Raw genomic sequence first — 28,000 nt, 5'->3', positions numbered from 1 at the left:
AAGATCGTTTAGTCTTTTATTATTATCAGAAAATTAGTCAAACCATGTAGGTTTTATTCCATCTGGCACTACAGTACTTTGAACTTTTCTTTTAAATACTTGAGTTTCTCTTTGACAGCATATTACATCTTGATGATAACAGGAAGTTTCAGTCATGTGTCTTCACATAGACACATAATATTAAGGAAATCAGATAAGTGGACTGAAACATGTTTTTTCATATTTATCAGACCTGATTATCACAAATATGTCAACACTCGCATCGAGTTTATGCTTGTGAACCGGCTCTCCGGGAAATATCAACTTATGCTGGTAAATGAGTCCGTAGAGTGTAATCACAAATATCAGCGAGCTTTCACAATAACTGGACCCTGAGTGGGTAGAAACAGTCATTAAAGTTCATATATGACACTAAAACCTTGCAGCTCGTGGCCGTCACCGTTATATCTGTGCGTTTTAAGCATTTACATCCAATTAAAGAGAGGAATCTTTCACAACCAGCTGAAAAATCACATTTTCTCTGAGTAAACATTTGCATAATCAGCATCACTGAAATTAATATCCGTAACTCCTGAAGCTCTCTTAGGAAAATCCAGGACGCTATAAACCACAGAGTGAGCGCTGACACTCACAGTTGATGGCGTTTCCTGCCAAGACAGCAACAGTCACATAAAAAGGATTATTTACATTGTTGTAAAGGGGTTTTTGAATGGTTAAACTACACGAATGTTCTTACTTGCACTTCTGGATTGGAGAATTGATGGCTTGGTTGTTCTGTTTTCTCTGTATGTGAAACAAAACAGTTGCAATTCATTTAGAATGAAGTTTACAGGTCATTTAGTCAGAAAAATGGTTGCTCTGGTGCAGATATGGGCCTGACAACATTGGATGGGGAGTTAGAATTCAGGTTTGGCAGCTGGTTCTGTAGGGGACCGGGCTGTGAGGACTGGATGGAGCTGGGTCCGGCTGCAGCACCATGACCCCACAAGGGTAACGGTGGTCAAGGGGGAAAAAATCAATCAGATTATCATCCAGGGTTGGTTTAGAACCACCAATGCAACAAAATACCTGGGTTACATAAGCGCGTGACACGATTTAGTGACTAGATTTATAACAATAGTTATTTACATCCAGTTTATAGTTGCAATAATGCCCCTGGTAGAAGAACGTATTGATTCTCTTAAGCTGGACCTGACCTCCTCGCGCATGTTTGCTTCTGTGTCGCAGGTCTGAAGCCAAACATTTAAAAAAAAAAATGTATTGATTTTGAAAAAAAGGCCTATGCGTTGCAAATGACGCGCAGCATTGCCTCTCAGCTTCTCTGCAGCATCTGCAGGGTTTCGCATTGCTGCTTTTCTGAAATTCGGTCCTGGCAGAGCTGATAGAGAAGTGCACCGTCGGCAAAAATCTGCATTCTATGCAAATATAGGAAAACATCAACTGCGGTTTCTGATGTGGTTCAAAGAGTGTACTTTGCTTTTTCAAAGAGGCAATGTTCCTACAGAATATAGGCCGAGGTTTAGAGTCTGCAGCACAATCACACTAATGCTGAGGTCATGGAAGTATTTTTTTTTTTCACCCATCCCTCTTTGTTCTTGTGCTTAATTTTGCACGCAGTGGAGGAGGACTTCTTAAAAAGGGAGTGAATCATCACATTGAACCAAAGAATGTGAAACTGCAGCCTGGTTTGCATCGAACCACATGATTGCACCGTTTTTCCACACGTTTAAAAACACTATTTTCCACCTTCCCCTTCTTCATAAAGGCTGTTGAAACAAACAGAAAATCCCTCGTAGCTTAGTTGATGTAGCATTGAAGTGTCTTAAACATGCAAGACCTGAGAATTCTCGAATGATCTGAGGTGGAAAAGAACATAGATTTTATATAGATTGTGTGATATATGGAATTTACCTTTCCCTCCCAAAAGACTCCAGATTAAAAATGGGAGTATTGCAGCCATTAACACTAGTGTTGAAACCACAGCGATAGCAGCAATCTGAGCAGTTCCACTTCCCGTTTCCCATTTTTCTCCCATGTCTTCAGTTTCTGAGTTGTTTCCTTGACCAGGAGGAACTGTAACATTTAAAATACAACGGTTAAAAACCCCCACAGGGCATTTGTGGACTTTAATATAGTCAGATTTGCTTACCTATGCAGTTTGTGGCCGCCTCTCGGACGTTCACCCACACCGTGTTGCTTTTTATGACACGTTTGTTGACCAGACTGGCCCAGTAATCTCCACTATCGTTCAATCTGACACCGATGATGTGCCAAAGGACAGAGTTATTTTCTGGGTGCACCTCAAAGACGTCTCCCCTGTTGCCCTGCGTGTACTCAGCAACCTTTTTCTGCTCTTTTGAATTTTGATGAACTACAAAATGACTGTTATTCTGTATGCTGACGTCAGCAGGAAAGGTAAACTTAAGGGTGATGTTGGTGCCGAGGAACCCGGTGACCTCCGTCTGACTCTGGACTGTGTGGAGACAAAAGAGGAGAAGCTTTGACAAATGTGTATGTGTATAGAGTCTTCTGAGTATGCCGAAATGTTTGATTTTAGCCAGTTTCCGGTGGGTTAATAAGCTCAATATGTGTGTGACGAGCCAGCTGACGATGGGCACGCTTGACGGACAGTTGATGTTTAACAGAATCTTTTGCTACTCAACCTCAGATAATGCTTTTCTTTTGTAACTATGAAAAATTAATAAAGAACTTTAAATCCTTATAAAATAGAAATGGACTAACCAGTTCAATAGCTGTTTAGCTTAGCTCAACCACTCCACCCAGTGAACTCACTGGAAAAATCTAACATTTTATAGCTAAAAACATGATACAAACAAGTATAAACTGAAAATAGTCTTAAGGTTCATTTAGTAACATAAAATGTTCTTCTGATATCAAAAAGGTTCCAGGTACAAATGTCCAAATCGTCCCGAAAAAGGTCTTTTGATATCCATATTTTATAATGCACGCTATAGGTGCCTTCAGTGGTGATTTTCCATTCAAAACCTGATCAATCATGCTTGTGCTCACGTGAGCATGGCCTACAACGTCCTGTCGCTTTCAGCTCTGATCAAACCTAAACCCAATTTAACGGGGGAAAAAGGGACTTTTAGGTGAAGGTGAATTGAAAGGTTAAAGTTAGAAGCCAGCTTACCGTTGAACATCATGTGAGCGGCAACCATCACAACAATCCCGGGTTGCATTGGGATGAATGGATCACGCATGATACCCAGCAGGACTGTGGCCTGGTGCCGTGCACACTGACCCGTTAAGAGAAAAGAAACAAATGACTGATGGTCAAATCAGCCTCCGCTTTGTTTTGTTCTGTAGAAGCGTCTGTGAGGGAGAAAATGCAGACAGGAACTTGAGCGACTATCAATTTTTCTACCTCAAAAAATCAGCCTCAAAAATCGTCACACCTCCGGAAGGCATCTGATGTGCGTGCCTACCCTGAGAAGAAGCCACCGTCATATGAAGGGGGTGATTGGAAGAAGTGAAAGTATTTAGTTCAATATTCTTAAGTCGGTTCGCAGATATTTTAGAGAAAATCCCATAGAAGTGAAGCTTTGTTTCAGAGAAGTGATACAGACACTCGTTAATATAAACAGAAAATATTTGCCCTGTTCCTAAAACAAAGTTTTAGCTTCAGGCTTCAGTTGTTGAGATTCGGGTGTTACAGTAAAGCCCTGCAGAATCTGCAAACTATATGTATAAACACAGGAAATATCAACGTGTCCAAAAAATGTATGAATTCCGACGTTTGTAAAGAGCCTTTAAATGCAGCTCGGTCCGACTCAAATGATGCGTTTCAAAATCTATTGCACGAAACGCGAAATGGAAATCCAGCCAAAAGACTTTAAAGCTTCCACTGTCGATGTAACCGAAAATAACCAGAACAAATCATTCTCGTATCGATTCCACTGACGATTGTGGCCTTATCGTAACTGCTGAGAAGGACATGTTCGGACCAAAGGGGCCAAAATTGACCTCAAACCTTCAGATTGTAAAAATTAGAAAGAAGTCGGTTTTTGAGCGGGGGGCGGGCTGGATTGCAGATAATCACCATAACAATATAAAAAATAAACCCACACTCAAAACCAGACGTGCTAACCACAGCAGAGGAAGTCACCTGGGTTTGATGGGGGTTTTTGCTGGTTCAGGATTCTCGTCGTACCCTCGCACAGATCAGTGAGACCCCCCGCAGATGACTCGGCTGTAATCCCCAGATGATGTAATGCAATGTTACATGTATGTGAAAATATGCTCATATGGATAAAGTGTTGGGTTGGGTGATAAATATAGACTGTGCTTGAGGCTCATTACGCGCGGAGCAAACGTGTCACACCGACAGAAACTGTTCCGGGAAACCGAGAAGCTGCTTCTTCTTATAACAGTGAAAGAATCATGAAAAGTTCCGTTTCCTCCCCAAGTGGGTCGAACGAGCGTCTTCGTTTCCCGAGGAGTAGATTGCATTTTACCACCACCTTGTGGTCTGGCCTGCAGATGCCGCTGGTGTCAGTCTGCGTAAGAGCAGCACACAGGCGCCTCCTCTGGTTAAGGGTAAATACTGAGTTTACTTCCTGTCCCACGCCATCAAACGCCACACGTGTGATGCCTGGCTGGGAGATGACGTCACTACCGGCTGACATCACAGTTAAGATGAGTTCTTATGTGGTTCATAAAGGCTTTCTGGGCAGTTCAACAAAGGTGTTTGGGATTTCTGCATTTGCAAGAGCTTCTGCCGTCTCACACGCACGCCGCTGTGTCCTCGTCTTCTCTAAATGGCGGGTTGTGTCCTTTGATTTGTCCCGATGGGCCTGACGTCCCTCAGATTCGCTTGCCCGTGCTTCTGACAGATGCCACCGGACGTGTTCCAACTGACAGTTGATTTTCCGGCTGCTTAGCTACGACCAGCATTAACGCCCGCTGATGCTAACAAACGGCGTCGAGACCCATCACACTCCAAAGGCTGTGCAGAGCCCATCTGGGAGGACACGAGGGACTTATAAGCTTTTTTTTAATCATATTTCCACATGGCTTCCAAAAAGGAGCAATATTATTTAGCTGGGAATTTTTTTTGAAATGGCGTTTATTTTGTGTCATCCTTCACAGTACAGAGCGCGGCGATGCGCGCAGTGATGGGAGAAGAGCAGGAAAGCCCTTATCACCATGGCAACTGAGAAACTGACTCTACTATGAAATGCTGCACTGACAAAACAATTACCAAGAGCTCAAGAATGGGACCCCCCTACACACACACACACACACCACACACACACACACACACACACCACCTGCCAGACACAGTCAGCTCATTTCCAGCTCATCACATTAGGTTCATCTCTAAATGTGTGATCAAATCAGTCATCCCCTGATTCCCAGGAGCCACATGGCGCTGGACCAGCTCGATGAGGTCAGTCCAAAGACCAGTGAAGAAATGGAGACGTTTTAACTGACACAATGAAGTGTAGCAAAATTTGAGGTTTTTCTTTCTGTCCTCTCAGGAGAGATGATCGCTCATTGGATCTGAACTCTGCCCCAGCTTGAGTCTATATTTTAAATCTCTGTTAAAATGCATTTTAAAAGATTGGAGCTTCTGCTATCTAATTGTCTGCTTATGATTTTCCTAGAGGCCCAATAATAATGTCACATTTGTGTAAGTCACTGTGTTTTAAATCAACTTAAGAGTAATGAAGATTAGAAAGTGCCTATTTTTAAAACAGTAGTCAAGGCAGCTATAAGAAAAGACAAGCTAAATTCTTTGAAGAGAGGATAAGGAAATAGTCTCTTGTAAAAACTCCACCAGTCTCTGTCCACTTCAACCAGGAATACGATCCCTGTTCATACTGGTTGTGGTCACTGTGCACCTACAGAAACCAGCAGGACACCGATGTCATCACCCAGTTGCGTCGGAGGTGGCGACACGGATGGATCACAAATTGACTTTCTTGGTTCATCACGCACACCCACTTGCTGCTGTGTTTTAACCGCGTTGTTAAAATGTGTTAAAACTCGCTGCAAGCGGCGCGCACAGGTCGCGCATTGTGAAACATGACACAGGGCGGCACACTTCCTGCCCCCACCTCACCCCCCCCCCCCCCCCCAGGGGTTATGCGAAAAATAGATCATGTCCATTCAATTAACGGCTCCTTACGTCACAAACAAAGTGTCAAACAGGAAGGGGTGTGCGCGGTTGGGTGACTGGCGCGACAGCTGCCCTCCGCGGCGGTGTTCCCCAGCCTCGTCACAAACGATGCAGCGGCTTTGTTGACTGCAGGTAAACAGAGACGGGACTATTTGGATAAAAGGGACCCGGCGTCTTAAACCAAAAGAACCAAAAAAAAACCCAACAACCCAAAAAACCCCAAAACAAAACACCAACTTTTTGGAGCGAGTGGAAGCGTCTCTGCTCACATAGTCTCTGCAGTCACCCCGCCAGCGTTTATGGAGACACCTCCCGTTCATAGGCTCCCCTTTTACTCTCTCCCCTCCCTCCCTCCCTCCCTCTCTGCCTGCCTCCCCCCTCCTTCCTCCCTTCTAGTCACACGGAGGTTAGCGGTGACCCGTCGCTCCCTCATTTTTGTGGCAGACGCGCTCCGGTGCGCCGCGCAGAGTGACGCCTTTACAGCCGATCCCGAAACGGCCCCGTTCCCCCCCTCGAAATCACACTTTTCCCCACGGAAATCCACGGAATCCTCTGAAGTAGCTGGTAAACGATAGCCCGTTAAACAGGTTATTTTTAGTCAGCCGCCGCAGTGATGAGTGTCTGGACGCGGGCGGTCAAACACCGCGGTGGTTCCGCGCTGTGGTAAACTGCTGCGAAGCGAGAATGAAGTCGAGGCGAGACAAGCTGAAGATCCCCTCTCTTACTCTGGAGTAAGTTCTGCTTTTTATTGTTCTTCTGTCGCGGGTGTGTGACAGTCCAATGGAACAGGGATGTTCCGGCAGCTGCAAATACTTTTAAAAATGTTTTGTTCGGGGAAAATATAAGATAAAAATACAAATATGTCCCTATATTTGCTCCAGGATTGCGTCGAGAGTAATTGCAAGGTTCCAATGGAAGGTTTTTGTTTTTTGTTTTTTTTTAAATTTGTTTGGTATTTTTGGATGGTGCAGAATGCAGGTTTCAGTTCAGTTGTTCCAGCCTGTTAATATTTAACCACATTCGTCCCTCCACATGTGAAGAAGTTCGACTGTTTCACAGCTGGATAAACCAAAACTGAAGTTAACTTGTAAATGTGCGCACTTCTGCAAATATGTGGAATCGTATCCTTCCTGCAGAGTTCTGGTGATTCGCGTCACCCATGTCACCCAATTCTGCCCTCATGCTGCCAGGTGCTTGTTTCAGATCTTCCCTCACATGAAACTCTCATGCCACCATCCCTCTGTGAATCACATGCAGCTCCCTCCAGCACCAACACAGACAGGTGGCTTCGGGATTTCAGGTATTTTATTTTCAGTATTTGCTAAGCTGTGAATCCCGTCTCCATCAAAGACATGGCTGCAGTCATATCCACCCACTCTTCTCCAGGGGGAATATAGCCTCTTTTTTTCCTAACGATGGAGAGAAGGAGGGAGGGGTAGTACCCGCTGCCCATTAGATGCTGATCCATAAAGCGTAGGTGCTCCCTGCTCACATGAAATCCCATCTGCCTTCTCTGTGGATCTTCTCGGTAAAGCATAAGCTTTTCCTCTTTCATTTCAGCCACTTAGCCGCTAATAAACAAAAGGAGGCTTCATGCTGCGGCAGCCAATGTGCGTTTGGAGTCTTTCGCACTCGCGGCTGCAGAGCTGAGATAAAAAATAAAAAAAAAGTCTTCATGCATCACAAATAAACAATCTCGAAATTAGCATTTGTTTGCTGCAGTTGATGTATTTGCAGCTACGACTGCTGCTTTTTCGGTTGCCTGTTGCCACTCCGGCACACACACAGCCGCCCTGCAACATGAACCTGAGCACCTGTGTAAGTCAGTCAGAAATTCTGTCACAAACGAGCTGGTATGAGACTCATTACTGGGTTTACACTCCAGAGAGAGGAACAGTGCAAAATAAGAACAAAATAAGAATTCTTTGTGTACAGCTTCTTTTTTCTTTTCTTTTTTTTTACCCCGCCTGCCATCCTCATGGCATTACTATGACAACGTGTTCATTAGTGCTTTGGTCGCCATGCTGTGTTTAGCTCCAAGAAGCCTCTGCGGAAGTTAAACAATGGCAGCACATACGGCGCCCAAAGGCAGGGCTGGAATCCGAGGAGAAAAATCAATGGCTGAACTTGTTATGATGCAGAAATGCAGCCCAGTGTTTATATACAGTCTGAGTTATTCACTGGTGTCCACAAGGATTATAAAGACCATAAAATATCAATTAATTGCAACATACATTTAACACCTAAGGTCTTCTTCCAGATGTCAAACACTCCCTCAAATTGCTGCTGTTTGGTATTCAAAAATGAAACTTCCGTTCTGGTTTATTGACATCGGGTTGCTAACTTCCTGTTGTGTAACCGACAAATCTGATGCTCCCAGTTTTGCTTACAGTCAATCTGTCGAACAAATGATGCTAGCAACGTTGAGGGCGCAACATCACACCACTGACAGTTGGTTGGAGACCTATGACATCATTGTAACAGACAAGCGGTAGCCTCTCACTGCTGACCAAAGCTCCATGGACACACGTCAGCACGCTCGGCTCAGATGAACCAACTTACCCATGAAAATGTGTCTCACCTTACAGCTTGTCCCCCACCTGCCAGAGTCCCACCCTCCTGAGTCCATGCAGCCCCTGCAGCCCTTGCAGTCCCCTGCAAACCCTTCATCCCTGGAGGTAAGACAGCTGAAGCTTTTCCAGAAAATGATGCTACAATGACAGAATCCAATGTTTCCAATGGGGCTTAAAATATTTATTTTTATTAAGGCTTTTCACTTTTGTACATCAGTGTTAACTCCTTGTACAGCTAAAAGCATGGCAGAGTGAGGCTGTAAAACAGATAGAGAATGTTCAATTGCACAATAAATGACTGGCAATTCAAATATGCAAGGAAACTTGTAAAAAAAAAAAAAAGTCCAAGCACTATCTGGTATGTTATGGTGCGTGTGTTTAACCAGTGAAGACCCATCAGTTATTAGTTGTCTCTAAGTCTACAGTGTGTGGGTTGCTTGGCAACGGTGCGGTCCTGGCTGTGGAGGAAGGCAACACTGCAAACAGAGGCGGCTTCATCCAGCATGTTTCTGGATGTGTAAGCTGTGTGGTGCTTACACCATCTAATCTACTCTAATGAGTCCGGTTTTCCGTGTTGATAAATTAGCAATCGTGATTGAGAATGCTAGAGTCTGTCACATAAAATAAATGTGAATCCTTTAGTATGGTGGCACAGTGTGACAGAGTTGTTGACATCACTGCTAGGAGCACTAGCATTAGAGCCCCTTTTGTTTTATTTCCTCTTTAGGACACATGCTCATATTCTTGCATCACATTCCTTGTTTGTGTGCAGCTGAATTGCTTCTTTACATCAACCTTTGATTTTGACACATTGGACGTTTTCAATGAAGTCACTGAAACAGAGACTCGTGTATATTAGTTGGCTTATGTACTGTACAGACACAAAGTCCCTCCCTCCCTCCCTCCCTCCATCCATCCATCCATCCATCCATCCATCCATCCATCCATCCATCCATCCATCCATCCATCCATCTTCGAACTGCCTTTCGCTTTCGGGGTGCCAGGGAAGGTACCAAGTTCAATACTTGTATTAGAGATAATGGCAAGTTTTAAACTTTTAATCTATATTTAACGTTGAGCATTTATTTTATTAATTGAGTGTTTCAAAATCAATCTCATAATGTGATTGACAAAAGCATGAACCCATCACTATCAGGGGGCTAATAGGGTTGTTACAATATAAACACACAATAGTAATACAACTAAAAACATTTAACATTTCATACATCTAGATAAATGCAGACAATTTTGAAGAAAATTGCATAGTGTTTTCCATTCTACATCCTAAGTGAAACACACAATTGCAAGAGGTCACGATATTGTAATGGAATCTTCCACTGTTTAAAAGTTTTATGAGGCTCCTCCCACCACAAAACTACTCATGGTATAACCCAACATTATCTTATGGTGCTTTCACGTTGTGTAGGAAACATTCAGACAAATGTGAGCACACAGCGGCAGACTGTCAGTAATTTTCTCAAACAGTCTGTAGCCACCCAATCATTATACTAAACAAATATTTATCCTTCAAAAGGGTAAAACCTTAGTATAACTGCACTGTGTCATCAAAATTATTCCATAACATCAATATTTTTTACACACCCTAAATAAATAAGAAGTATCGACGTGTATTCAGTTTCAAAATGCAGGATTTTTGAATCAAGTTTGGGCATGATCATGTTGTATGTGCATTTTTCAATTATAGCCTTACTCTCAATGCTATGATTTTATGAGACAAAAACCCCGACAGATTAGCGAGTTGTAGAAATAGTGAGGGTGAAGAGAACGAGTAGTTCCTAAACGCATCATGAGACTGGCACTGGCTCACACGGACAGACACGCAGCCAGCAGCGTCTGTCTCTCTCCGCGGTGTCTCACTCCTCTGTCATCGTAGTTCCACCCCAAACAAACCGCCATGGGGGGTTTATGTCGTCAAAAGAACCGTCTTCAGGGGTCCGAACAGAAGATGTAACTAGAGAGCTCCAAAGCAGAGACGTGCGTGTGCATACAAAAGGAACCGCCGCGAACGAGACGATGGTGGGGAGAGCGGTTGAAGCGGCGAGGGGAGCGGGTTTCTTATCACCACCAGCTTCAGTTTTTGGGAAATCATCTTTAACTTTCAAATATTTTTCTTTAAAACGCGGGTTTTAAGGAAAGACAATCCTCCAGCATGTCGGACCCGAGTCACTGGTCTGCGGTGCCGAGCCAGAACAAGTCTCATTTTGTTCCAGGAACGTTGTTAAAGCGCTCAAAAAGGTATTTTCCCAACTAGTTTGTGACTAAAACTGATGCTATTTTAATGGCTCTTTTTTTTTTTTTTTTACTTTCTGTTTGAAAGTGTTATAGACTCAGAAGGCAAATGATTGCTAAATAAGCTAGCTGATTGCTAATCAATATTAACTCTTGCAGGCAGGTGACGTTTCATCTGATGACACAGCAAACTCAGCTTTTTTAAAATAATAAATAAATATGAAAACATACATCATCATGGAAAATAACAGTGGAAGAAGCAGAAGTCGGTGGGCTTTGATGACATGACTTTATAGCTTGGTTATAACAACTTAGTACTCCTGCTAAAATGTAGATCAAAGACTTCGACTTGTTACGTTATAGTTCATAAACCATAATAAAGCTGGTGTAACTGCCATCTATACCTTTACCAAACCTAAAAAATGTCACACAATGACAGGTTTATTGTGTCTTAAAACGTTTATTTCAATTTATCAGGCACTGTTTTGACTGCTAGTATCTTAAACGTGGCTTAGTAAACAAACAACAACGATATCCAATCATACAAATAGTGGCATTTATCCATTTTAAACTTTTTTGGGCTCTTTTTTTTCTCCTGCCATCTGTTGTTTTCTAATATCACTCAATCCTGTGGTTAACTGTCAGTATTTTTTCTTTAAAAAAAGCTCGAACCAATCGATTTGCTTACAACTTAAATGGGAAAAAAGGTAAATTAATCCAACTTTTTAATGACACTCAAATGAGTGACTTAAATCGCCATTTCAGGTGAATAGCATGGTTTAAAGCTTGACCTCTTTTTCAGAATCAGTGGATTATTTAGCACTCCTCCTCCTACACACACACACACACACACACACACACACACACACACACGACATCTGTGGCTGGAGATGGACCTGCTGCTGCTGTTGTTGGTGCCTGCAGTAGCTAAAGCTTAGGTCTGTTGACGGGAGGTTTTCCTCTGTTTTGGCTGTCATCTGCGTTCCCTCTGTAGCTGACACGGCCACGCTGGTGTGTCATGCATCTGCCTGCAGATTACAGTTACATAAACATTATCTGAAGGCAGAGCTGCTCATAAAGCGGAAATAATCTCATAGGTTGACTTAAATCTCAGTGGGCAGAAGACACGGTTCGTTTCAGCCAAGTCTCATAGGCTTAATCTTTTTCAGACTTGTGTGCAGGGCTGCATATTTCGTGCGCAAATTTGCAAAAATATGCATAACAGATGTTAATATATACAATATCCATATTGAAAGACATATTTTGCATGTTTCCATTTGAGCAGTATTTAAAATCACATGGGCACTAATGTTGCCATCGTGGGGAAGATCCTCATGGTCCAGATGTACAATGTGCATCTATAAACAACAGCAGCAATGTTACGCAATTCATTTCAAATACTACACCAGCAACCAGAGGGAACACAACCAATCTCCATAGCAACAAGGTCTGTAAGTCACTAGGCTGTAATATATATTTCTTTGGACAATAGTACAATAATTGTCTGTTGCTAAATCTTTGAAACAAATACCGAAGTAGGTTGGATGCCAAAGCTGAGGGAAGAGATGGTTGCTTTTAATTTGCATCCATAAAGCTGCATCGTCGCCACTCAGAGTTGTTGCAAAGTTTGTGATTTACTAATATTGTGCAGCCTGACTCACAAAGTGTATTTTTAGCAACTTGGGTAATCTGCAATATTGAAATAGTCCTGACCTTTTAAAGTTACAGCCAGAAGATATCCCAGCGAATATGAAGGAGAATTTGAACTCAGTCTCTTAAAAAATCATTGGAAAGTCAAAGAAACAAAGAACCAAATTTCTTTGCAGAACTGCATTGAAGAATATAATAAATTCCACTTATGTAAACTGAAGATACGGGTGAATTTGTTGCACTGCTGCACAGAAACCGGCCTCCCAGCTTATATCTGCTTCCAGATCCGCTTACTGATTTAACAGACTTATATTGAAATTCAGTATGAATTGAGTCGTTCAAGCTTAGTAGTAATAAAAATTCCCTTTGAATATTTAAGCTGCTGTGAATCTCTTTCTCTCTATCTCCCTCTATTCTCTTCCCTGACATTGACCCTTATGTTAAAAAAAAAGGAAAAATAATGCAATGCTGGGGATTTTCTTCATTGAAATAGCTGCTAACCCCGACAATCAGTTGGATCCATCGCAGACTTTCTCAGTCACACATCCAACAATTAAAACTCTCCTGTGTGTGCTTTAGGTCAGGGCTTTAGGATTAACCTGGTTACTGAGCTCTTCAACTGTTCTGGAAAGTGACACACGTACCTGAATAAGAACCACCGACCACCTATATTTACTTGCAACGTCCCCCCAAAGCGGTGACATTAAAAGATTACGCATTCTGTCATGTAATTAACGTGCATTTTTATTGTAAGAGCTGCGTGCTGCGGTCTCGGTCACGTGACTTTGTGTTCTTGTGCTTCAGCTGTCGGAGCAGCAACAGGAAGAGCCTCGGTGTTGGGACGCCGTCGCCCACACTGTCCCGGCCCCTCTCCCCCCTCTCTCTCCACACAGGTACGGTCAGTTGTCATGTTAAATCCCTTTCAATCCCCAGCAAAAGAAAGGAGAAAAAATTTGGATTTGTCGTCAGCTTGATTTAATTCCCAGCAGGCAATGTTATTGTCACTGAGACGACAGTTTTGTCTTTCCTGTCTAACTTGAATTGTGTTTTCGCACCTGTGAGAAGTGGAAAGGCAGCAGTTTGAAGATAGTTTATATGAGAACATCGCACACACTTTGAGGTTCAGGCTGATTTGTCTCATCTAATTGCATGTTGCTGTGAATAGAAACGCTGAGATGTTCAATCATTTAGAGTTGCGCAGTGACAAGTCTCGTCGTGCGATCTAAAAAGCATCCAAGTGGTCTTTTCCGTTCTTTTTCCTTCGCACTGATTATTATCTGTAGTAACCGGCCTGTTTTTCCAGCAGCAAACAGCCCATTGGACAGCCCTCGAAATGTGTCGACCAGCGCCTGCCTCAACTTCCCTTTCGCCCGCAGGTACGGCCTCAAACGCCTCCTCCTTTGCAGTGACCTCTCCTCACGACAGCAGTGTTCCTTTTAAAGACTCCAAAATAAATGCCGAGCCATCCTCTGGACAACACTAACTTTAATCTGCAGTCTGTTGCAGCTTGCAGTAACCAAAGCCGATATAATGGAGAATAACAGTTCTGAACCAAGACAGATGGAAGGAATCTGCCTCTGTGGTTTCTTGATCAGGCTGTCTAGATTTCCTGTGAGATTCAGCCTGTTGGCTGAAACAGAAGCAGACGGCCCCGATGCTGTAGAGGAACAGAGGCTGATCGGGGTTGACTCCGCCTGGAGCGTTCTCACCTCCACCTGAGGTCTTTCACAGCTCCGTCCCCTGTGCAGGAACAGTTAGATCCAGCACACCCATGAGGCCCTTCACTACGTCCCTCAACCCAGTTCCCATGGAAACGCGCAGTTTGCACTCGACGTATCCGTCAGACGCTGAGAGGAAAACAACTTTTACAGAGGAGAAACAATAACATACTCTATTTAAAATACATTTTGTTTTATTTTAACAGTGTTAAAGGAACGTTCAACACTTTTTAGAGTGTAACATGCTCTGTATGAAGCATAATTAGCTGCAATAGTCACTGGCGACTGACTGTCTTGTGGCGCCTTTCTTCACCTTTCATGCTGTTTACGAGGAAGTAAACGTTGGATGTGACGCTGGCGGGTGTGATTACAGTGACGGGTTTAATGGCGTTTGCGTCAAAAGCAACCTTGTGGTTTCCTGGCGGGACTGAATCGTCCCCGCGTGGTCAGTACCAAGTTTATCTGTCCACACCAGTTTAAATGATGAGTTTTCTGAGGCCTTTTCTGGAGTCGTGTGTTGAGGTTGAAACAGAAATCCGAAGATCCTATGACAGCAGATCAGTAACTATGGCAACAAGGGCAGGTTATTCTGAGGAAAACAATTTAAAGTGGAAAAGTAAAATCCTAAACGAACCGTGCTCCCTTCAGGATGGATGTCAGCTTTCTCCGCTTTTGCGCCACGTCGTGCTTTTGGCCCGCGGCTCCTGTTCTGCTGCTCTCGCTGAGGTGTTTTGATGTACGCGGCCCCGTCCCGTGATCTCGTTAGCAGATCGACTGTGATCGGCTTCGGGAAGGCTGCTTCTGCATCACAGGGCTGTCCCACACTGAGCGTGTCAGTCTGGGTGACTCGCTGCTCGGCGCCAATATCTCACCTCGCTGTGCGAGATGCAACAGTGCTGAAATGGGGCCTTGCATGAAATCTTGCTCTTTCAGTCTGCCAGAGAAACGCCTTTAGTTGGAGCTTTACTCTTAGCAAGCCCGAACACGCCGGTGACAACGGAACACGCCGCTCTGCGTTATATAAACTACAGCTTCATCTTAATTTAATCTGGTTGAATCTCTGTGCATCTGGACAAATGGAAAGTGGCTAATGTCACAATCAGTTTCCTCAGCTGAGTGCCGGGGCGGGGGTGGTGGTCACAGGACCCCTTGTGCAAAATACTCACATCACTACTTTGCTTCTCTCTCTTTCCTCCTTTGCTGTCGTGAAATCAGTCACCTGGCTCGTGCTGACAGGTAGTCTCTTTATACATATATATCTTGACTAGCAAGCCACACTGAATCCCAGGAGTGCTTTTGTATGTGTAATTTGAATTAAAACCTAAGCAGACATGCATGTTCCTGTTGTGCTGCATTTGGTTATGTAAGGAGTTTCACAAAATTCCAACTAATGCCAGCGGCCTTACATAACTTGCGTGTTCGCTTTTTACAGAGCCGAGGGCCGGAGGTGGTCACTGGCATCGCTGCCCTCTTCTGGCTATGGAACCAACCCGCCGAGCTCCACCGTCTCAGTGAGTATCTCATGACGAAATGGCACCCCTCTCCAGGAGAAATGTATGGCAGCTTGACAGTTCTAACACTTAAGTCATCTCAAATAGCACATTCATGCTTATATGTGCGAATGCCAGGACTGGAATGACAAACTGTTAATTGTTATCCTCCATCATCACCTCGAATTACTCACTCTTCTCATTGGTAAACCTCCAGGAAGGAGACCGGGGACTCACCGACAGATTGTTGAAAAGCTCACCCCGGCTACTCTGTCAACTCAGTGTTTCAAATCTTTTTTGACCTCAGAAATAGCCATATTCCTAAACTGTCAAAATAATACGATTTGGGCAGAAATACAGGAATGATATTTGGGTTTCTCTTATTGATTTGATATTAAGTTAAGAAAGTTCTACTTTTGTACTAGCATATTAAACAGAATCCAAATGAAGAGTTTGCAGAGTGAAGTGCTGCTAGCAGCTGCGGCTGTCTGCAGTAATGAGGTAGTGGGGTAGACCCAGACATAGCCCTGGGGGTCAGAGGGAACAATAGGGTTCAATAAAGGCCTCTATACTGGGGCCTTCACCGATGCTGAGCATCTGGTCCTCCTCTCTTTAGAACACACGGACAATAAAACACACTCTGGCTTCTCTTTATTTTGACCTGACTTTAGAGGAAACCTCAGTCATGGTAGAACCAAGAACTAATGAGGAGGAATCAGGATGTCTTTTCAGAGCCTTTGTGGTTAAAGCTGATATTCTTTTTATTTGTTTATTACCCCTTTTATCTAATAAATCCATTGTTAGGCTCTCTGCCATTTCTCAGTCTACCCTCAGACAGTTGTCTTCTCCCTGCTGATCCTTTTTTGTGTTTCCAGTCCTCTTCCTCCTCCCAGGAGCGGCTTCACCAGCTTCCCTACCAACCGACACAAGATGAGCTGCACTTCCTGTTTAAACACTTCCGCAGTACAGACAGCATGACTGATGAGGATGGACGCCCCTCGGCAGTCATAAGACCAAGATCACGGAGCCTCAGGTGGTTCATCTTCATGTTACCTCACAACTCTCCTCAGCAAATGTGTGGTTTGCTTCTTTGATATGAATGGGCTGGAATAGCTGCACCAACGGCACACAGCGTGACTAAAAAGTTCCTAAGTTATTATTGACCCAGACACTTCACGGTGTAGAGTTTTATATCTAGGCTCGGGTCGCTAGGATGTTCTTCTTGACTGCGCTGTTTTCACCAACTTCTGTCTGTTGACTTTACTTTGTGCCTGTCGTGAGATGCATGAGTGCTCTGTGTTCTGGCACCGTGGCGTGCTGTGCGTGGGCATTTTAGCGAGCAGCGCCACAGGGATCGAGCTGTTGAACTGTAGTCAACAGTGGGGGTGGTTTAGGGGGGTGTGATGCCTGGTGCAGAGATCCACAGCCAGCTGCTTCTGCAGTGTGTCCGTGTGCTTGTGTGTGTGTGTGTGTGTGTGTGTGTGCTGCTCCATCCAGTCTAACAGGGATGTCTTTCTTGGCAAAAGAAGCCCATTTGCATGAAGCAAACACATCACGCGTTTGCTTCATCTGTCTCTTTGTAATTAAGATACTTCGCACATATTTTTTTTCATAAAAGCTGGCAACGACAATCAGTTTAGCATTTGTTTCCAAGTAGCCTAAACCCAGTTCACATACTGACCTGGGGAACTCTGCGCATGATGTGACGCTCTTCTAGTCTGAATGCTGTGGTGCTCATTCTGTTGGACGTGACCTGAATACTCGACAAAAGCCAGCACAGCAGGTGGCTGATGTGATCTGTTTGGATGGCTTGTTTGTGTGTAGGAGCCCTAACAAGTCACACAATGACAGGTCACATTGCCATCACACCTGTATGGCTCCTCTTCTACAGTATGGCCCTTGCTACTGCAGGGTCTCTGTGAGTAAAAGGTAAATTTGGGGTTATTGTGAGCTGCTCATGGTTTTGTTCATGCCTCCATGCAGGAAGCAACCTACTCACATCCCTCGATGCAGCTGATGGTTTAAATGTTTGTTGAAGTGTGGGGTTGTGTATCCCTGCAGAGCGCACATATAATTCCCCTTTTTACACATGGTTAACCTGCCAGATTGGTTGATACATTTTAATGGGATCTCAAGTTGTCTACATTTTTATTTAAAGAAATAAAAAACTGGATTCTGCAGTCAGAGCACCTGTAGTGAACAAGGTGGGTTCAAGAAGGAACAAGGAGCTACTAAGGGATGTAAGAAAAAAATGAAAGATTTTTTTACAGAAGGAATAAATCTTTAGATTTTGCTGCAGAAAGTTTTGCCATGCTTCTCAGCCTGTGCTTCTTGTTACAAGCTCAAACCTAGTGGAGATCAAACGTTTGCTTAAGATAATATCAACTGGTAAAGTGGAAATTCTGCCTAACAAAACTGCTGTCTTATGTTTATTTTATGTGCATTCTGGAGGTCTGAAGTGTTGCTTCTGATCATTTGATGGAAGCATTTTCTCCACTGACACCATGATGACTGCATAAATCAAACTCATCACCCGTGTCTTTGCTCTCTGCAGCCCTGGACGATCAAACGTCTCCTTTGACAATGAGATTGTGATGATGAACCACGTTTACAAAGAACGCTTTCCTAAGGTTTGTTCTATTCCAATTTAGCTGAATTCAGGTGGCTTGTTGGAATTGTAGATGTAGTCAAATGAGAAGTTTAAATTAAATTGAAATCAAAAAAACAAGTCCTCAAAACAAGTCCTCATAACGCTTTGCTTGTGTGATCCAAGGCCACAGCCCAGATGGAGGAGCGTTTGTTAGAGATCATCACCCACTACTCCCCGGAAAGTTCCCTCCCATTAGCTGATGGTGTGCTGGGCTTCATCCAGCACCAGTTAGTCGAGCTGGTTAGAGACTGTTTGGACAAGTCCCAGAAAGGCCTGGTTACATCCATGTATTTTGCCGAGCTGCAGGAGAAGCTGGAGAAGCTGCTTCACGAGGTGAGAAAGCACAGTAGTCAGCACTATATACAGATCACTATTTGAACTATTGAACTCTTCATCAGAGCGCCTGGATATTATGAAATGATATTGATCCAACTGGGTGATGTCAGGCCTGATACCTAATGACACTTTTTGCAGCCAAAGGCGCACACTATAGATCTGCCGATGTTAGGAGGAACACTTCTGCCACAGGTCTTATCTGTGTTGTGATAAAATGTCAGTTTCTATAGCAACGCATTCTCCTGCTGTCAGACAGGAGGCTGAGCCAACTCGCTGTACCTCCAGCTGAACTGATAAGACTGTTCCCATTCAGTGGAACAAATGTTGTCACACACAGAAAGAGCCAATCTCACTTTGTTAAGAGAGGTTCTGGTGTTGAAATGGCATTCACTCTGAACAAAGGGCCCTTTTATCCATATTCATAAGCATCAAGCATGAAAATACATTTTCAACAAAACAACTTTTGATGGGTTTTGGCGGGATTTTCCAACTTTATCTCAGAGGTAGGAAAATTCAAGAAGATCAGTTTAGTACTATAAACACTGTGGATGATTCACAGAGTTCATTAATAATTTACATATAAGATCTAAATCTAATCTTTGAGGGGGTGTTGATTCATCATTGCTGCTATAGCTGCCCCATTCTGTTTTATGAGGGTCGTACTGGTACATTTCTGTTTCACATTGGGGGGAGCCATAATTTAAGGTGTCATGAAGGTTAAAGGTGTACATCTTTACCTTTGATCTAGCACAAATAACCCAAGGTAACTATCTTTTTGCACATACTCGCTGCTGAGGCATCGTAACAATTAATTATTAATGTATGAACATCACATCAGTGAAAACTGCGCAGGATAGACTCAATGTCGCCACCCTCTACTGTTTTGTTTGCAGGCCTACGAGCGTTCTGAAAGTGAAGAGGTGGCCATCATTGTTGATTTAGTGAGGAAGATCCTCATCATAATCTCTCGACCCGCTCGCCTCTTGGAGTGTCTGGTGAGATCAGCAGAAGGGAAAATATTTCCAACTCAGCAATAAATTGCTTCATCAACAGTTTGCGACCGTTATTGAGACTCACCAGGCAAAGATTATATCTGTACTCTGATGACACTGGAATTCTATTCACAGGAGTTTGACCCAGAAGAGTTTTATCACTTACTCGAAGCTGCTGAAGGCGTAGCCAAAGTTGGTCAAGGAATCAAGACGGATATCCCGCGCTATATCATCAGTCAGCTGGGTCTCACACGGGACCCATTAGAAGGTAAAGCTCTGTTTGCAAGTCTTGCCTCATTATCCAGAGGTGCAGAATCAGAGAAGATTGCATTGTCAACAAATTTACTGCGATTCTGACTACATTAACCTGAAATTCAAGGTTTTTGTTTTTTTTCTCAAAAATGTTTTGCTGCCACACAAACCTAAATGAATTATTTGCTTTCTCTGTGCCTCCCTGACCGTTCTAGATATGGTACAGCTTGAACAATATGATGCGAGTCCCATTGTGACCGTAGACACAGATGCTAATATAGAGGTAAACCTCAAATTCTATTGTGACAAATTCCCTTAATTATTTGTATTAATGTGTTGAGAATCTGTCAAAAACGGTGTTTTCTTTTTAAAAAAAATCCACATTGTAGATTTTAATACAAAATATTGCTTCTGTATTGTCTGTAGAGTAAATCCCCACAGATGCTGACACCAACTCGGAGGAAACCTCTTGAAAGTGACTTTGAAACAATCAAACTCATCAGCAATGGAGCTTACGGGTGAGAATCTTTCCTCCAACTTTTTCCTTAAATTTAATCAAGAGCTGCTGATCACGAAGCAGACGTGATCTCCCAGTGACGGCTCACGTCACAAAGATTCATTGTGCTGTTGAAACCTCCCCGCTGGTGCCAACAAATCAGACCTCATTACAGCCCCTGTGGGTGTTCACAGGGCTGTGTATCTGGTCCGCCACAAGGAGACCCGCCAACGATTCGCCATGAAAAAGATAAACCGTCAGAACCTGGTCCTGAGGAACCAGATCCAGCAGGCCTTCGTAGAGCGAGACATCCTCACCTTTGCGGAGAACCCCTTTGTCGTCTCCATGTTCTGCTCATTTGAAACCCGGCGCCACCTCTGCATGGTCATGGAGTACGTGGAAGGTACATTGAAAAAGAATGGTTGCGATTTTTATGTTTCAATTTATGCCTTTGGTACATTTGAATAACAATTGCCATGTATTATTGAGGTGGTGACTGTGCCAACCTGCTTAAGAACATGGGCCCGTTGCCAGTGGAAATGAGCAGGATGTACTTCGCTGAAACAGTGCTGGCCTTGGAGTACCTTCACAACTATGGTATCGTGCATCGGGATCTCAAACCTGACAAGTGAGGACGCAAATTTGCTGACACAAGCTTTTCACTACCACCAGTGTTGGTTTACCAAATATTTATGGCGATTTCCCACCCAACAGTTTGTTGATCACGTCCATGGGCCACATCAAGCTGACAGACTTCGGCCTCTCTAAGATTGGTCTGATGAATATGACCACTAATCTCTATGAAGGCCACATGGAGAAAGACACACGGGAGTTTCTTGACAAACAGGTGAGATGTCCGGAGTGTAGCACGGAGGATCTTTGTGCGCTGAACCGCTGGCGGCTTCTGTTGCTCTGACCCGTACTGGTGCTTGTGCAGGTCTGTGGCACTCCAGAATACATCGCCCCGGAGGTGATCCTCCGGCAGGGCTACGGGAAGCCAGTGGACTGGTGGGCGATGGGGGTCATCCTCTATGAGTTCCTCGTCGGCTGCGTTCCTTTTTTCGGGGACACTCCCGAAGAGCTTTTTGGACAAGTTGTCAGTGGTGAGCTGCTGAAATGATCAAAAGAATGAGCGCAGTTTCTAATGTAATTGTAAATTTAAACAGTATTGTCATTATATGTTTACAAAAACCAAACCTTTTCAATCAGTGACTTACATTCAAGTCCTCTTTAAAAGTTATTGTTTGTCAAAAATTAAAAGAACATTTTAAGAGCGATGATTGAGTTGTTCTGGTTCTTGGCAGATGAAATCATTTGGCCAGAGGGAGACGATGCGTTACCGACTGATGCTCAGGACCTGATCACCAGTTTACTCAAGCAAAATCCTTTAGAACGACTAGGAACTGGTACTGTTCACCTTCATGCAGACACCACAATCACAGACTTTATCGTTTTTTCCGAATCATAAAACATTAAAGGTTTTCATCATCGTAAGGACTTCATATTGAAGAATGATTCTACTGTTGTCATAAAGATGAAATAAAATTAAACTACAGGATAATGATGAAGTTCTTTTAAAATAGGAGACATTTTTTTAACTAGATTGGTTGTGAAAACTGTTGCAGGTGGAGCCTCGGAGGTCAAACAGCATCCTTTCTTCCTGGGTTTTGATTGGACTGGACTCCTGAGACAGAAAGCTGAATTCATCCCTCAGCTGGAGGCCGAGGACGACACCAGCTATTTCGACAGTATGTCGGCTTTATTTTTAAGATGCGTTTGCTTTTGTCTCTCTCTCATCCATGCTGCACAGATTCTCACACTCTGATGTGTCACAACTGATAGAGGAGTCGCAATGTGTTCTGCTTAACGTTTTCTTTTTTTCTTTAGCTCGTTCAGAGCGTTACCATCATTTAGCTTCCGATGAGGACGAGGAAACAAACGATGAAGAGTCTTCTCTGGAAATCCGACAGTTTGCTTCATGGTCTCATAGATTCAGCAAGGTAAAATAAGACCACATTTTCAGACTCAATGAAATTGCTCACTTTAAGGCTTGTGCCCAAAACAAGCACTTATCTGAGGACAGTTTTTATTGGCTATTCATCCTGAAAGACATAAAGGCAACTGACCAGCTGCGATTTCATAAAGCTCAGGGAATGGTGAGACAGGAAAGATGAACGTCTTCCATTGTATGTTAGAAAAATCCGATGTTTGCTTGCAACTGTTTTTCTCTCCCAGGGGAAGATCATTAAATCCGTTACTACAATAAAGTGCTATTTCAGAATCTCCTGTCTTAAGTAGAGCTGTGCCCATCTACTAATTGCTACTGTGAAAACATCACATGTTTTCAGTGATAAATGACTCCCAGCTGCATTTGGTGCCTATAAAATTCCTATTTTGATCCAAATTGCTGTAATGGAAAAACTGGTCTTTTGTTCAGCAAGTAATGGTGGATTTGTTTCCCCCTGCGACGCAATTATTACTTTGTATTTAACATCATTCCCCGGTTTAAACACTCAGGTTTACAGCAGCACAGAACATCTGGCAACGCCATCCAACCTGAGCTTCTCGTCTGACCGCAGCCACAGCGAGGACAAAGAGGACCGTGGGGACATGGGAGGACACAGTCACTCCCCAGCCCCAGCAGATGGCAGCATTGAACAGAAACAAACGGCACGGATGGCCAGGTAAGGAAAGAACAGAATGAGTTTATGACAGTCACCAACGGGCGATCACTTTGCTTCTTTTTGATTTCTATTCTTCACCTGTCCTGGACTGTCTGCAGCCTTCGACCTCGGGCCTTGTCCAGCTCCTCCCAGTCTGAGAGGAGCGCCAATCCACTGGTGATGACCAGCACCCACAGCCTGGAGACGATGCCCCGCGTCGCCCTGTCCACGGATGATGAAGGTACATTCAGACATTGTCTTGACATTGACAGTGAGCGATTATACAATTGTGTTCTAACCTTTCAATACCTGCAGCTGAGGTGGTCGTGTCGAACCTTCGGAGGATCAGGATTCGTAGCAACAGCACCGGGGCCAAACACTCATCTCCCAAGGAGCCGACCGGACCTCGACGCTTTGGCAACCAATTGGAGACGCCCGACAAACAGAGGCTTTCCTGTGGAGGGAAGGTTCCCAAGTCGGCATCTATCTCGTCCCTGTCTCTCATCATCACCCCAGGTTGTCATGTGACGGAACTACATCTAAAACAACGAAAGAGCAAAAGCTGGTGATATCTAAACCTTTTTGCGTTCTGTTTCAGATGAGAGCCCCAGTGGCCTCCAGCCCAGTCCCATCTCCCCTCGCTCCCTCTCCTCCAACCCTTCATCACGTGACTCCTCCCCCAACCGAGACCTGTCGTTGTTTTCCGGCAGCCTGAAGCCTCCCATCGTCATCCAAATCTCAGGGAAGAAGTTTGGCTTCACCTTGCAGGCGATCAGAGTCTACATGGGCGACAGTGACGTCTATACGGTGCATCACATGGTAGCGGTGAGCATCACATCACATCCTACTATCGCTGAAAGGGGTTACACATCCCAACCTGTTTTTTTAGGCCCTTTTCAAATAAATACTGAGAAAATTGCTTTACTTAGGCAGCTGAAGGGAGGTTTAACAGTTGTGCAATGTAAATAAAAACAAGGTCTCTGCTCTTTTACCAGAGTGTGGAGGAGGACAGCCCGGCTCATGAAGCAGGCCTCCACACTGGCGACCTAATTACCCACATCAATGGAGAGTCTGTCCAAGGCCTGGTTCACCCTGAGATGATGGAACTGCTATTAAAGGTACAGCCATTCTGCCGGGTCCCCCTGTCAGTCTTCTTTTCTAAGTTTGATAATACCTTTGATATTCATTGTTCTGAAATGTGCAGAGCGGCAGCAGAGTAGCTCTTCAGACCATAGCATTGGAGAACACATCAATCAAAGTGGGTCCTGCTAGAAAGATCAAAAACAAAGGCAAGATGGCCCGGCGCAGCAAGAAAAGTAAAAGGAGAGATAATTATGACAGGTGAGCGCATCCAGGATTGGGGGTTCTGCCAGTACCCCTGGCTCTCGCTCCCTATAAGATGGTGTCGCACCGTAACGTTATAATGTTTTCTGTAATGCTCATTGTCGTCTCATTCAATGCTCCTTGTCTTTGTGTTAAATTGTGTTGTGAAGAACTGGTGATAAAATACAGATTTTTACAGATTCCACCAAGAATAAACAAACTTTCACATCACTTTGCTATTCCGCAGGCGTCGGGGTATCTTAAAGAAGCTGTCGAAGGGGAGCACAGTGATGCACACCAGTCGTAGTTTCTCCTCAGGTCTTCAACACTCGGTTTCCTCCACCGAGAGTCTGCCTGGCTCCCCGACACACAGCCTCTCCCCGGGCCCCTCCACACCCTGCCGGAGCCCCGCACCTGACCATCAGACCTTAGGTTGGGAGCTAAAGTTGCACTTTAACAGTTTTGGCAGAAATCTTTTTTTTTACACACAGTAATGTGCAATGTGTTGCAACATTCTCTGTCTTTTCAGACAATAACTCCCCTCAGAATACATCCCCGTGTTCCAGTTCTTCCAGTTCTCCTGCCGCACACATCCGTCCGAGTTCTCTCCACGGCCTGAGCTCAAAACTCAACACGCAGCGCTTCGCCAAGGTGAACCGTCGGAAGTCGACCAGCAACATCCCTCCATCCCCCTTAGCCTGCAACTCCTCCTCGTCTTCCGCACAGCCTCTTTCTCCCCAGCGCTCCCCCTCTCCACTCTCGGGCTTTGCCAAAACTCTTCACACCTACCACGGCAAAACCCTGTCCCCTCCCACCATTGTCAGGCACGTTGTCCGGCCCCGCAGTGCAGAGCCACCTCGATCTCCACTTCTGAAGAGGGTACAGTCAGCTGAGAAGTTGTCTGGCGTGTATCATGCAGATAAGAAGTCTTACGCCCCCCGCAGGCACACGCTGGAAGTGCCATTTTATGGTGAAGGGGACCTGCTGGGAGATTCAGAGGCTGGAGGCTCTGATCACAGCAGGATGGGGGGGTACATCAGCTGCCAAAGGATGAGGGACTCGGGGATTGAACGATCGGAGCAGCTGGTTGTGATGCGGAAGCTCAACCTGTCAGAGCGCCGAGACTCATTTAAGAAGCAAGAGGCAGTGCAGGAGGTCAGCTTTGATGAGCCAGATGAGAAAACCAGCACCGCAGCTCCAGTGGCGAGCAGCTCAACAGCACCGGTTCAAACACAACATCAGAAACACAGGATGGCCTGGGTGCACCACACCAGCGAGGAGGTGGAGCTAGAAGTACCCGTGGTCAGGAGGTTCACGCTGGTGCCCCAGATAGCTGTGCAGGGCTCGACGGAGAGCGAGCAGGATGAGTGGGAGCCCTGTTCTGATGGCGAAGATACAGATGAGAAAACTGAACAGGAAGTGGGCGTCTCCTTATCTGAGTCACAGCAGGCAGGATGTTCTGTGACCGACTGCAGTCAGGCAGCAGGCCCCACCACCACCACCGAGGCCCCTCAGGCTGGATCATCAGCGCCCCACGATAACACCTGAGTCAAAGTTTAAAACTCCTGTAAAAGCTGTCTGAGTTAGTATGTGGCAGGAGATTTTACTTGAATTTTGTAATTCTAATTATTTACCACAAATCATTGCAGATAGTTGAGTGTTATTTAAACTATAAACAGTTGTTGAGTTATTAGGATGGATGGAAATTCTTAAATAGCCAAGACTCAACATTTTTCTACCCACAGGATGTCGTGTCTTTTGACAGTTCCTTTTTTAAATAAATGTCTATTTTTTAAAAAGCACAATAGTAGTTTGATAATGCTTTGGCAAAACTGAAGGACCAAATGGTACAAGAAGTCGTTTTTAGACGTTCTAAATCTTTTTCTTTTTTTCCCCAGTTTTTAATTTGGCAAACTGCTGCTTCCAAGAGTGTAATTGTTATTATGAGCTCCATAAACCCACCATCAGAAGTTGAGTCTTTTTTAAGTTGTAAAATATGTCATTTTTCTGCTCAGAAACACTACACCCTACAAGATAAGCTTTCAAACATTGATTAGGACACAGAACATTGTGTACTTAAGTTGCCATTAACCTATCTCAAGCATAATCGTTTTTTAGCGGGTCAATAGAAAACCATATCGCCGGGGTTTGACATATTAAACATGAATTTTCAGGTCTTGGAACAGCTTTTGTGTGAAATGTTTTGTTATTTATTTTTTGGAGTCTTTCCTGAACCTTGTCAGGACCGTTTCTACCAGGGACTGTGCTGGAACCTTGTGAGGTTTTTGAAGTCTTCTCTGAAATTGTAGCTTAACCTGCCCCCCACGAGCATGTTGGTGGCACTGCGCCTAAAAGATACGTTCCTTTGCTGTGTAGTGATGTTTACATTGAAGGGGAAAGTGCACTAAATGTGTTCTGACATGAATTTTCTAAATGAATGCCAGGAATAAAACCCCACCACATTAAATTCAATCCTAGGGCTCCTTTGATCAAATGTTTTTGTCTTTGTATTGTACTGAGGTATATTTTAATTAAAAGGACGTTTAAATCCAAGTGTGGTGAAGAATATGGTATGCACAATTTGAAAAATTGAGAAATTTGGGGAATTCTCCTATCAGTTGGCTTCCAGTTTTAAAGATTTCTGTCCTATTTGTCACATGCTCTTTTGTACTGAGACTTTTGTTTGTAGAAATCTGAATTTAATGTGTTACTGGAGTAATTTCTGCTTTATAAATATCCTTAAATGTCAGTCTTTTCAGGACACACTTGTAATATGAGCAGAGATGATGTGATGGAATTGTTTACAGTGAACAATCATGCTACATACTGCACCAACATTCTATATCTTGTAGTTGTTCATAATATAACTTGTTTTTGATACCACAAAGGAAAGCTGCCCCTCTAAAGCTCACAAGTTTTCTGCTCTTTTAAGCGGCTCACAAAGAGGAACTTGACACTATGCTGGGAAGTGTTAAATCAGCTTTGCAGATGTTTATCGGGTGTTTGCAAGCTCTTTACAAATTTTATATATAATGAAAGAATGTTAAAAACAAGAGCTTTACTTCTGTTGCAAGCTAGTACTTCAGCTGATGTTAAACTCCTTAAAAACAACGTGGCAGGTATTGGTACATGTGCACTTGTTCTTTCTTGGACTCCTGTTCAGTGCATGCTGCATGAGACAAGTCATCTGTAATACTTGCACGGTATACTGGGGTGGTTGCCTCTGTACTGTTTTTATTATGCTACGAATAAAATCCGTATTTTTGTTCGTCTCATTCTGACTCGATCAGTTATTCACGACCTTTATATTTTATGCACATAAAGGTCATCAATTTTCGGTTTTAAAGGGGTGCAATTGCACCCTCTAGTGGCCATTGGAAGCTGCACACGTTAAAAATGTATCACGCGTATTAGTTCCGGTTTTGTATGAAGTTAAACATTATTAATTGATATGGACTGATT

General features: G+C 43.9%; 2 protein-coding genes across 12 annotated transcripts; one reads left to right on the top strand and one right to left on the bottom strand.

Moving 5' to 3' along the window:
• Nucleotides 1-2: 2 nt before the first annotated feature.
• Nucleotides 3-4,594, bottom strand: LOC130528334 (uncharacterized). Of its 4 annotated transcripts, none has more exons than XM_057037565.1 (6): nt 4,130-4,594; nt 3,155-3,260; nt 2,150-2,473; nt 1,912-2,073; nt 737-783; nt 3-647 (listed from the first exon to the last, which is right to left on the bottom strand). In XM_057037565.1, exons 2-6 carry the CDS (start codon nt 3,222-3,224, stop codon nt 510-512), a joined length of 741 nt encoding a protein of 246 aa, XP_056893545.1. In that variant the 5' UTR covers nt 3,225-3,260; nt 4,130-4,594; the 3' UTR covers nt 3-509. The 4 variants fall into 4 exon arrangements, with proteins under 4 accessions (XP_056893545.1, XP_056893544.1, XP_056893546.1 ...); XM_057037564.1 differs by having other exon boundaries at nt 3,155-3,336; nt 4,130-4,586; XM_057037566.1 differs by lacking the exon at nt 4,130-4,594 and adding an exon at nt 3,389-3,979.
• Nucleotides 4,595-6,565: 1,971 nt separating this feature from the next.
• Nucleotides 6,566-27,813, top strand: mast3b (microtubule associated serine/threonine kinase 3b). 8 transcript variants are annotated; one of them, XM_057037553.1, is made up of 28 exons: nt 6,566-6,876; nt 8,734-8,823; nt 13,423-13,511; nt 13,922-13,994; nt 15,552-15,572; nt 15,769-15,847; nt 16,702-16,859; nt 18,381-18,456; nt 18,600-18,809; nt 19,706-19,807; nt 19,940-20,072; nt 20,272-20,339; nt 20,483-20,574; nt 20,747-20,955; nt 21,042-21,180; nt 21,267-21,399; nt 21,490-21,655; nt 21,857-21,958; nt 22,178-22,300; nt 22,440-22,552; nt 23,070-23,236; nt 23,335-23,456; nt 23,531-23,731; nt 23,814-24,040; nt 24,211-24,333; nt 24,420-24,556; nt 24,786-24,970; nt 25,068-27,813. In XM_057037553.1, exons 1-28 carry the CDS (start codon nt 6,830-6,832, stop codon nt 26,084-26,086), a joined length of 4,404 nt encoding a protein of 1,467 aa, XP_056893533.1. In that variant the 5' UTR covers nt 6,566-6,829; the 3' UTR covers nt 26,087-27,813. The 8 variants fall into 8 exon arrangements, with proteins under 8 accessions (XP_056893533.1, XP_056893534.1, XP_056893536.1 ...); XM_057037554.1 differs by having other exon boundaries at nt 6,567-6,876; nt 13,925-13,994; XM_057037556.1 differs by lacking the exon at nt 15,552-15,572 and having other exon boundaries at nt 6,567-6,876; nt 13,925-13,994.
• The last annotated feature ends 187 nt before the right edge of the window (nt 27,814-28,000 follow it).

Source organism: Takifugu flavidus, chromosome 7 (assembly GCF_003711565.1).
Source record: "Takifugu flavidus isolate HTHZ2018 chromosome 7, ASM371156v2, whole genome shotgun sequence".
NCBI classification, from domain to species: domain Eukaryota; kingdom Metazoa; phylum Chordata; class Actinopteri; order Tetraodontiformes; family Tetraodontidae; genus Takifugu; species Takifugu flavidus.
Note: the sequence above shows the minus strand (reverse complement) of the source record. Positions and strands in the feature narration are given on the sequence as shown.